The sequence below is a fragment of the Pseudomyrmex gracilis genome, unplaced genomic scaffold (genome assembly GCF_002006095.1).
Source record: "Pseudomyrmex gracilis isolate BER0280 unplaced genomic scaffold, ASM200609v1 scaffold_7, whole genome shotgun sequence".
NCBI classification, from domain to species: domain Eukaryota; kingdom Metazoa; phylum Arthropoda; class Insecta; order Hymenoptera; family Formicidae; genus Pseudomyrmex; species Pseudomyrmex gracilis.
This window is the reverse complement of record NW_018020591.1, coordinates 267,555-279,465: the sequence shown is the minus strand read 5'-3', so window position 1 is coordinate 279,465 and position 11,911 is coordinate 267,555. Positions and strand designations below refer to the sequence as shown.

At 44.9% G+C, this 11,911-nt stretch overlaps 1 protein-coding gene across 2 annotated transcripts; it reads right to left on the bottom strand.

The window, feature by feature from the left end:
- Positions 1 to 1,904: 1,904 nt before the first annotated feature.
- LOC109859683 (spidroin-1-like) lies at positions 1,905 to 6,457 on the bottom strand. Of its 2 annotated transcripts, none has more exons than XM_020438164.1 (4): positions 6,354 to 6,457; positions 3,551 to 3,830; positions 3,120 to 3,467; positions 1,905 to 3,007 (listed from the first exon to the last, which is right to left on the bottom strand). In XM_020438164.1, the coding sequence occupies exons 1-4, from the start codon at positions 6,363 to 6,365 to the stop codon at positions 2,829 to 2,831; spliced, it is 819 nt and encodes a 272-aa protein (XP_020293753.1). In that variant the 5' UTR covers positions 6,366 to 6,457; the 3' UTR covers positions 1,905 to 2,828. The 2 variants fall into 2 exon arrangements, with proteins under 2 accessions (XP_020293753.1, XP_020293764.1); XM_020438175.1 differs by having other exon boundaries at positions 3,123 to 3,467.
- Positions 6,458 to 11,911: the final 5,454 nt, after the last annotated feature.

The following is an 11,911-nucleotide window of genomic DNA, read 5'->3' as shown; positions in this document are numbered from 1 at the left end:
GATCATACGTCTTTTTTTTTTTTTTTATGATGATGCACATAACAACTTACGACTCGTCGCAACGCTAATACAGCGCTCGTATTTTCTTCTTTATACGTTTCCACGTAAACGCGGAGGATTACAGCGTGTGTGGGTTACGATGACACATTTTATTTTACCGGACGCGACAAACAACGCGCGCGTCATTAATTTAACACATTTATGTGTGTCGATGTGTAACCTCGACCTATCAAAAAATACACATTCAAACGAACGAACGGTGGCTCAAGCCACTCGAAGCAAACCGCAAAAAAAGGGTAGATTAAAGAATCGCGATAAAAGTGGCGCGCCACTTAACATCGAGAGAACTTCGATATATTCGAGTATCGACTTTACGTGCTTTGTTGCAAAAGAGAAACGATGAAATCGTTGGGCATTCACAGTTGTTTCTTTTTCTCCCTTCAATAGAGAAAATTGAAATAAAAAAGAAGCGGGACTGAAATACCCCCGGGGAAAAAAGAAGGATACGACGCGTTTTATGTTTTCTGATACGTCACCGAATACTCGAATCGTCAAAGAGTTTCGATTTCCGGGGTTTTAATACGCGTTCGCGTCTCATTTTATTTGTGCGGTTTACTGCGGGGGTAGAAACGTAAAAGCGGTGGCTCGCTATACTCAACGTATATTCGGATAGAAGAAGATTTACATCTCTTTTATGAGAGAAAAGCTTAACGGAGAAATTGCGACAAATCCGACAAAAACATTGTTACTTCGTTTCGCCGTTTGTGCAGAGCACGACGAGATGTTTCCCAATCGCACACACTTTGGGTCGTGATACACCTGTGTATACACGTGTGTCCGCAGTAAAAACAAAAATGGTACATTTCTCTCTTACCCAAGAACAGAGTTCTTCGATTGCTCGATCAGATTTTACCCTGCAATAAAGAAATGTTCTAATGCTCGAACAGAATTATTATCTGATTTTTAATAGAAAACGTCGATAAATTATTGCTCGATTCCCTTTGTAACTTTTATAGCTAATATTGAATTAATTACTTTCTCGTTAATTACTATCGTATGTCAAAGCATAATATAACATCAAAGTTAAGTTTGTGACTAATCTAATAATTTGTGTAACATAACAAAGCGTTCGAATTACATAACTCTATAACTCTGTGATGCTGTACAAAATAACACATGAAAAAATGTTGAGAAGAACATCTAAAATATTAAAAAGTAAATTTGCAAGAAATGCGAGTACTTGTTCGTGCTTGTTTCGCTTGTCACGGAAAAAAAAAAAGATTTGCTAGAAATTAATTATTTGCCGAGCCTGTTGGCATTTTTTTTGTTATGCCAACGAAACGCTTCTTAAAACAAAAACTTCATTTTTCTTGATGACTAGCCACATATAATGGTAAAACACTTTGTTTTTCCATGTATCAATTGCGGGACGAAAATGCGAGAGAGCTCGAACAAATTATAACAAAGTGAGTTTTAAATACTGATGCTTTATTTTATATAAAGTATTGTATAAATGTATAAACGCTATAAATATGTGGTATCTATCTATGGTGGTGGTGGGGTGCTAGTCGTGATCGCAAAGAAAGGGTATGACGAGGGCGGGCGGGGTCGGGGGCCGGCGGCGGCGCGCCATCTATTTACATTCATTCATTCACGAGAAAGGCTGACCTACCATAATCTACCGGTCTCTCCTTTTCACTAACATATAACACGATTATATAATATATGTGTAATTGTGTGTATATATACGAGTACACATATAGCAATATATATGGTGTATGTGTATGTGTGCGCGCGTGTGGCAATGTGTTCATATATATATATATGCGCGGAAGTAATAGGTAATAATAATGTATACATATATATATATAATTAGAACATATATGCGCAATGGGACGAGTATGTAATAATAATTATGTATGCTTGGGGGTGCGGCAGTATAACAACATGCGGGTGGCGGTGCGCGCTTTCACACGCGACCGACCCGTAGAGAGAGTGAAAAAAAAAAAAAGAGAGACAGTAAATAATGTGCGTGAAGAGCGGCGGCCTTACGGATGGTGGAAGACGTAAGAGAAGAAAAAGTTTTAGCCAGAGCAACGGTAGGTGTTCAGAAAACAGAACAGATCCGGTTGATCTGACGACGAAGTGCCAAAGCTCGTCCACTTGCTAGGTCCATGGCGGTGCATGCGTGTGTGAGTGAATGCTTGTGTGTGCACGGGATGGCTCTTTGTTGCACGCGGTGCAGCTCGGAATGCGCGTTTTCTTTTTTTTTTTTTGTTTTTTTAAGATGTCGGCTGAATGTCCGAGAAGTGACGTTCGTTGATTTCGCCGCGGAGGGCGGAAGTTCTCGTGAGGTGACGCTGGTGGTTTTTCCCCTCGTGGTTTTAGCCGAGACCGGTGAGCGCGGCCCGGGTCGATTTTTCCCTTTACCGTTGGTCCCGATGAACGGAAATTGACTAAATTTGCGACCCGGTTGTAGCGAGTCAAGTACGAGGAAGAAACGATACGAAACCGCGAATCACGTACAACCGAATCTCGGTTTCCTTTTGACGATCCGGTCCGACGGCGTAATCCGTCTCTCGGTTTTTCGCGCCCGCGGTGTTCGTTTATGCAACCGAACTAACCGTTTTTTTTTTTTTTCGTGTGTGTTCCGAGTTATCTGTACCGATCATGTCACTAGCGTCGGACGCGCTCCGACCATGCTCCCAGACTGGACAAAGCTTTGGGAAGAAGACGTTGAGCGCGTTTGAGGATCGTTCGAGACCGGTAAGTGACTGTGGTGGGTTTGCCGCCGTCGCCGAGCCGAGATCGCTGGGGTCTTAAAACGTCTACCACTTGGCAATGGGCGCGGGGATGACAGCTCCGTGAGCGCCGAGTCCGGCGTGGATGGCGCCAGATGGTCCGTTGATCACAGCAACTCCGGCGTCACCGCCACCGAGAGCACCACCCAATCCGGCACCACCACCAATGACAGCAATGGCACCAGCACCGCCAAGAGCGAGTCCACCTTGAAAAACAAAAAATTAAGTATCAATAGAGGAATCACACAAACTGTTTGGTAAGTGAACAAGAAAATATCAGCTGTAGCACTCGTTTATCTAATTGCGGAAAAAACGTACCACCTCCAAGGGCACCACCAGGCGCAGCGTTGGCAGCAGCACCAGAGCTTCCGTCATCACCGTTGATGCCACCAGATCCGGCGTAGAAGGCAACACCACCATAGCTGGGTCCAACGAGGTTAGCGGTAGCCTGGGACGGTCCAACAAGGGTGGCGGTTCCCTGAGAGGGTCCTACAAGGGTGGATGGGCCAGCAGCCGGTCCTACAAGGCTGGACGGTCCAGTACGAGGTCCACCAACGGACTTGGCGCCCTCCTGGGGTCCTACGAGGTCAGATGGGCCGGTCTGGGGTCCAACGTTGGCCTTGGGTCCCTCAGCGGGTCCGATGTCGGACCTGCCACCAATTACTCCTGCGGGAAGAGCGAGCGATTGAATATCGTAGCGAGCCGATGTAGTGATAGGAGAGTAAATTTCGTAAAACGGAGCTACGCACCACCAGAGACAATCTGCTGAACTCCAGCAGCGCCAGCCGCCGCCGCCGCACCAGCAGCATAGCTGGCACCCAGACCACCAGATCCCAAGCTGGAGGCACCACCCTGGAGGGAGGCAGCGGTTCCAGCACCAGCGGCAAGACCACCGGTCAGACCAGCTCCACCACGAGCCGAGTGTCCGGTAATGGCCAGACCGGCGCCACCATATCCACCATATCCACCATATCCACCGTGAGCGATTCCGGCGCGGGCCGTCGCTACCGCTAAGCAGGCGAACACAATCTAAAAGAAACGGGAGAAGTGGTCAGATTATTCGCGAACGATTATTACAACGGCCTGATTCGACCGAGAAATCGCGTCCGAATCGAGCGCGTCAGTTTACGGAAGCGTTGTCGAGAGGCCTATCGCTATTACGGATCTAGATTTCCATTGGCTTGGCGCCGATTACCGGGACTCAACTACCGGCGACGACGTCCGCGGCAACATAATCGCGGCTTTCACTTTCGATTTCCGCGAATGTCGGCGATCGCGAACTTCATAACGACGGAAATGATTTCGCGTGAGAGAGAAACGGTGATTTCTAGATTCACGAGAGAGAGATGATCGCGAAATCTCATCGCGCGGTCCGCATTGCCCGTGAGTGGGTGGCGCGCGATTACAGCGACTAAAGCGCAAAAAGGAAAGTCGACAGAAAAAAAAACCGACGAGATGAAGTATATACCGAGTAACTATTCGCCGTTTTTTCGCAATCAACTCGATAAGCGCCACAATTTTCTCCCTCTCCTTTCCGTCAATTTTCCCGGTCACCACGCCTAATGACCGTATTAGGAAAAGAAACTCTTCCAGGTTTATACCCGCTAATAGGCCGCGGCGCAACGCACGTCGAACCGTAGAAAAACTAGTTGTCGCGATTGCATAAAATCCGCGCGCGAACGAGTTTAACCCGAATCGCACCGACCGGTGCGAGTATTGCGCGATATTGCACGAGATTCATAATTAATCGGTAACAGGGCGTTTTTTTTTTGCGCGCGCGCGCGTGATGATTCGAGATCGAGTTTTTTCTTAAAGATTAATTAAGAGATCTATTATACGATTCTTCGATCGCTCCCGATTTCGCGAATTCCGAGAAATTTTCAAACGAAATGCAAATGCGATTCGAAAACGGACAAAAATAAAATCGGCATGGTTACGTCACGTCTCGCGAGAGAGATACCTTTACGTGCGAAGCCGTAATGCCCGCGTGACTCGTAATACGGGAAGTGGCGTTTTAGAAAGGAAGTGTGTTTCATGCCGCGCGGCCGTAGACCCGTGGAAAGCGAGCCGGCTGATTAGTAGATATATCGACTCTATGTACGTAACCGATATTTCGCGATCGCGAGTGTTAGACGGAGTACGCGCGCGCGCGCGCATGTGTCACGCCCGGCGAACTTAAATGGCACCGCCGCGGCCTGGAATTATGCATATCTAACGACTTCGCGAAACTTTCACATCCCGTTTACGCGGAACGAAGCAACTCGTGTGACGTGGCCGACCGAGCGTTCCCGCGACCTCGCGATCGGAAAAGGATTGATCGTTGGCCGATTTCAAAATCGAAACTACGCGAGAGTGAGTAGCGCACTTCGCTCGTAGGCAGAACTTTGCGCGAAGAACGTTGCGAGATTATTATTATATCCGGTCGGAAATCGCGAAGCGAGATGTCGGAAAAATTCTTACGATTATCGGCGCGGCAAGGTCGAATCGAAATATATTTCGCGTGTGAAGCGGAATATAACGGTGCTCGCGAAGCGACGAAGCTTGCGAAGCGACGCGAATTGACGGGGAAAGTTTAAGAGAATGGCAACGGTAAAGAGAATTAATCGCGATGACGCGAAGCGCACGCGATCGATCGCGAGACCGTGAATGAAGATGCGTCGTGGAATAGAAACCGGTCGTTGTTAATGATGATGATGATGCTACTATATGCCAATCCAACCGGTTTGCGGCTTGAGAGCGCGGTTGGGCCGCGCCAGTGAGATTTCTTTGCTCTTTATGAATGGAAGTCGTCAGTTCGTCTTGTTTGTGCGTCTGTCTGAGGCCGCCTGTGTGTTGGGAAAAACAGCGAGAGTATCCCAACCGTGACATTGAATCATCGTCGCGCATTGTGCGTGTCGCGCAACAAGAAGCGAACGGCAAACGTAACGGTGCACAATAAATTGTTTAACAGATGTGCATTATCAACGCGGAATAAAAGCTCTCCCCCTTTTTCCCCCTCCCTTCCTTCTCTCTCGAGCTTGTAAGATCATCGTTTACTCTTAGATGCTCTTAAGTGCAATCCCCGTAGTAACTCTGTTTCTTGTTTGGTTTCAATTAAGAAGCGTCAGAAGGAAACGTTCACGAGATGAGCGTTTACAGAGATAAACTTCGCCAGCGGCGAGACGACGGGGAGGAAAATTTTACGAGTAATATCGTTAAGTACTCAAAGCAATTTAAAGATCGTTTATAAAGTTTCAGAGAAAGCTTACACTGTTTATTCACGGCGGCGAATGAAGACAAGTGCGTATACGTTTGTATATATATGTGTATATATATATCCGAACAAGCGACAATGATTTTCGTTCGAAGAAGCACATTGATTTTCAAGCGAATTAAAAAAAAATTGTGAAAGAGAGAGAGAGAGAGAAAAAAAAAGAGAATAGCGGCAAAAAATCTAAAGTCCGAAGGGCGCGAAAGAGATCAGAATCGCGTGAGAGAGATTGACTACCGGGTACTACTGAGTTAAACACCTCGCGAAAACACCTCACCAACCCCGTTGATGAAAATACTCACAAAGGCCTTCATGTTAGGTGTGTGTATTGGGCTGGTAGTCCGGTGAATGACTGACTTGGGCCGGGCCGGTGGGCCTTATATACGCCTAACTCTACTCTGGACACGCTCCACAATCACCATCCTTTCGAAAGCAAGCAAGGCGCTCCACCACCCTCTCCCCCCAGAAAAACTATAATCCATGGCCCGTAGACCGAGCGGTTGGTCGCCGTGAGCCCGACCAGCTCATGGGTCCCACCACCCGGTTTACGCGAGGGCGAAGGGGAGTCCCCCCTTTACCCGGTAAGATGGAGGTTGCCCCGCGTAGTTGTAGGTTGTGTATCGGTCTATGTCCACGTCTAATGGCCGCAGCCTCCTCCTACTCCTCCCCCCTCCCCCGCGGTCTATACGCTCGACTTCTACGCGACGAGCCGCACCAAGTGCAACCGAGCACCACCCGGGTTGCCTCGTCACTTACGATACGGTCTCTCTTTCTCGTGCAGGCGTGGTGCACGGACATGTACGAGCTCGGTGCACACGGCTCGCGCGCACACTATACGTAAGACGGAGTCTTTCCCGGTCACGATAGACGGCGCAGGTGCAGCAGCGCAACGGCGGCGCGGAATAGTCATCACTTTGACTAATTGTGTTTCATCGGTCCCTCATCTCGTCGTTCTGCGATTGAAGGGTTAATGGGATGTGGATAATGAAAACTTTAGATAATTAAAACAGATGTTTCATCAACGAAGTTTCCAAGACCGTTCTCGATAGTGGTCCGCAATGTTGAGAATAATCAAGAGAGCAGAGATAATATTTGTTTTTATATATATAATGATAAACAGATGATTTTAAAAGATACATGATTACAAATGTTTCACGATAATTACATTTTGATGTAAGGAAACAACTTAAGAGCTATTATTATTTTGACGCAACGCGTTCGAGAGAAGATCTGATTAAGCAATTTTAACGGGAGAGTCACGATTGGCGAAAATGACGCCGCGATCACGATGGGGAATCTTCGTAATCAGTGGCGCCGTGGCTAATATATATGCCGGCTGTTTCAACAGCGCTCACTTTATTCAAAGATACGCCGCCGAGCTTTTTGATCTTTTTATTTTTACATTTATTTTTATTTTTACGTTTGAATGCAGAATGTTTTTTTTTTTTGCGGTGGAAGGATAATAGGAGGGAGGAAAGGAAGCTCGCGACGCGAATCACCGAAAGTTATTATTATTCATGAGGAAGCGGCGACCCGCGGTGCGTTCGAATAAAAATCACGGGCAACTCCGAAGTTTACACTCGCGGCTGTTACACCGCGAAAAGTTTTTTTCGTTACTGAAAAAAAAAAAAAAAAAGAAAAAAAAAAGAGACGGAGATCCAAGAATAGCGCGGGGTCCTGTGGCCCGCTCGTTACGCGCGTTAGAAACGAGGCGTTCTCCGCATCGAAAAAAGGAGTTTCACGTTTGGCGCAAATGCTGAAACGTTCTAAAGAGTTGGAATTACGGGTCGTTGAATGGCCTTAAGAGACCTGAATTCTTTTCTAAATAGATTGCCTGCCGCCGCGCTGCTGCCGCCGCCGCCGCCGCCGCCGCCGTCGCTCGTTACTTATTACCTCAACCTACTAATTCCAACTGCTACGGTGCATTATGCTGAAAGCTAAAGAAACAAGATCGCCGAGAGAACCCTAAGACGGTCTTGTCTGTCCGACGTCGTTGTCGTGAGCGATTTGAATTATACGATCGCCGTTATTGTTCGTCTCTCGATTCGTCTGACGATCCGAGACGATTTCGGAATTATTGCGAAAATTCGCATTTGCGAGATCGGCTATTGCCTAAACACAGTCAGTTAAACGATATTTTTGCGCGTTACTCGTTGTGCCGTAAAAAAATGTAAATATTATACGCGCTACGTGTACGTGATACCGCTTGCGCGTATGTAATTAGCTGTTATATAAAATGTGAAAATACGCAGTTGAAAGAATATATTACGGGAACGTGAAACTTATTGCGTTTGCGCGATTGTGAGCATCGAGTACGCCACAAACTGTTTACGTTCGAAACGTAATTGAGAAGCGCGATCCCATCCATTAGATTCCTTCAAAGATTATCTCGTGCGCGCGTATTTTTTTAACGCACGCTTTCCTCGTAGATACTTTCTTTTTTTTTCCTTTTTTTTTGCAATGTGAACTTTTCATAACTCTCGATACGTAGTGTACGTAATCTCGATCTAAACGTCACGGCGATTGCGCGGCCTGGAAACACATGTTGAAATGCAACTCGAGAACAGAAACGTAACGCGAATTATAATCGATATAATTTTGCAATTAGCATATTTTACATATAATTAGTTTCGCGCGCGCGACGTTCCGCACACTTGTTACACGAGGCTTTTCGGCTCGCGCGGTGAAAGCAATTACATTATATTTGGCGGCCGCAAAACTCGGTCGGTCTATATCGCGAAAGTCGTCTATACATTCTTTCTTCGCTGTGCGGGAACAGCCCCCTGACCGGTTTCGAATATATAAACTCGAACGTTGACGGTTCGAGTTGGTTATTTTCGATCTCACCCTCGAACGAGCCGTGACACACAAGAGGCTGCCGTGTGCGCGCGCGGATGACGAATTCGTGCGAGTATTTTGTTTTTTTGTTTTGTTTTTTTGTTTTATTAATTAAATTATTATATTAGTCGATTAATCGCGCAATTATACCCGATCGGTAATGCAACATTATCTTTTTTTTTTTCTGTCACACCCGACGACAATCGGTTCGACGAGTTTCGTTTATCGGAGAGGAGAGAAAATCCGGATCCGCAATTATCGCCCCGATTATCCGTGATCGACCGATCCTATCGGCACGGCTCGTAATTTTGCTGAATACCACCGTGCAATTATTAACCCCGTTGTCCCGCTCTCGAACGCGATATTTCTGTGGTGCTCGGTGAGGGAATAGAGAGGGGGAGAGCGGCAATCGCGCCTCGCGATCTCGATTTTTAACGCTTTTGCACGGCCCGGAATCGCACGTCGGAATCCAGTCCCACGCCCGGTTCTGAATTATTGAGCGATTTTCACGGATCGATAGAGTATCGATTGGCTCGCATCGCGGCGCGTGGGTAGGTTTTATATATATATATATCTATATATATACATACATGTATTCGCAGAAATACGCTTCTCGGTGTGATAAAGCGACTTTCTCGGCGCGGCCGGCGGATCCGATATGCCCGTGAATCGAATCGAAATGGAGGTGCCCGTGATTTACTTCGCTTGTGAATAGGAAGGAGCGATATGGAAGGATTACTTACTCGACATTAAAATCACTTTGTCGGAATATTCTTACGGGATTATACATATCTCTCTCTCTCTCTCTCTCTCGTCGCGCGATTTTACAACATTTCTTCGATTAAAGCGGAAAAGTTACGACTTCTCTCGCGCGTGAATTTATTGTAGAAACTGTTATTCATCACGCGTGAATAAACCATGATTATTTATTACATAACGATCGATTATGAATATTGCGTTCGTGTGGCGATCAACACTTGTATATACGCCACGTGCGTGCGCGTGGCATTTCAATACATCAAACTATTCGTTTGAGAAAATACCGCGATATAACATTGACAACAATATTCGTGCTCGTGAAACGTAACGTTTCCTTTCTCCTCCTGACACTAAGGACAAGTTTACAATATGTAATTTTTGCTATCTTTCTCTTTGATACGTACGATGTTTAAACGCATATACACAATGTTTTATAAGTATTTTCTTTGAAAAACTCTCTTTCTCTCATTTTCTCAGTGATACTTATGTATATATATATATATATGTATGTATTCATTTTTCATATTTTTGTTCATTTGGTTATTATTTTTGTTGTGTTTTGTTTATTATTTTTATTATGATCTAATGTTATTTCGTTTACGTTGCGCTTGAGATGATTTTTCAAGAGCGCTTTAACAAATAAAACCTCGTCTTATCTATTTGTCTATATATCTCTCTTCTATTTTATTTAAAAAATTGCAAGTTACATAAAGTTTTATACACGTGAATAATTTTTTTATTTCATCTCTGCGCTTTCTTTATTTAAATGCCGCTTCTTCTCATTCATGTATTACACAATGTCGCACGCGTTTTGTAAGTCATATGTAATTACAATGTAGGTATGTACTCTTTTCGCTAAGCGCGTTGCGCGCGCGCGTCCTCTCATCTATATTACATATTTATTTATTCAAATCAGGAATTGCAATATCGCGAGAGCATTGTATATACTATATACATATAAATATATATATATATATATCCCGCTATGTGCAGGCTTACGTATTCCATCTCAATATATCCCTGCCAGCTCAATTTTCGCGAAGAATACCTCCTCGCCTAAGGTGACGCCCGCGTCACACATCACCTCTTCTACACACACACACACACACACACGCACACACGTGTGCAACATTGCATTTGCAAAACGATGCCGCGACCTCGCGCGCGCTGTGACGTCGCGACGACGTTTTGCGCGCAGCGCCGCGCGCGCGCGCGCGCGTTACTTTTGCTCCAATTTTTACATAACACAAGGATGTGAAACCGGAGAAATTTTATTCATGAAACAGCGCACGGATACGGAGATCCATGGGAAAACTTCCTCCTATGTAATGTGACGTGAGGGTGCAGCTACGTACTCTCGTACGCGTACTCCACCACCGACTCTCGAAAACGAGACGATGACGTGAAATGCGGTAACGATTGCACGTGAGCACCGTCACACAACCAGTCCGGGAGAATAGCTCGGTTAGTGGATCGCTGAGTCGCCGGCTCGATCTCGTATTATCACCTGCCTACGTCGCATGTTTTATTCCGTCGAGCATCCGCCGATGTTGCATTTACACAGCGCGAGTCGTCAGTCATTAGGACTTAATGGACGGATCATTTATTTGATTTTCATATTCCGCGTGCAATTTTGTCAAGAAACAGAAATTCAATTTTTTAAATTTATAAAAATACACTTTTATAGGTATATAAACAGTTATTTGCATTCAAAAATACATACATATTCTAAATATATTTAAAAATATTTTTTTAAATATACTTAAAATATATTATTTTTTAAATGTATTTAAAATATATTTTTTAAATATATTTAACACATACGTGTATATATTTCTGTATCGAAATCTCTGTGAAATCAGAGTTGCAGAAACTTATGATCGCAAAGTTTGCGGTAGATAAGTAATACTGTGCGTTAATTATCCCGTTTCAATCAATCGATTTGAAGTACATTCAAACACGAAAGAGAGGTCAAGTTAATTAATTCACTCAAATTGCATTGAATTAATAACGCATCGAGAACTAAGATTAACCTAATTTACGTATCAGCGTCAAACTCATGTATTGTGTGATGGTGTATGCAACAGTAGATCGATCTATTTGCTCACCATGTTATTGCGTTACTGAAACAGCACACGCGGTTGCACTTTCTGTGTCGATTGTGCACCAGTAACGATCTAATTTGCAAAACGCTTTCGCAACCGCGCAGCTGTGAAATAGGGAAAAGAAGCGCGTGTATAAAAACTTTATAACTTTAATTACA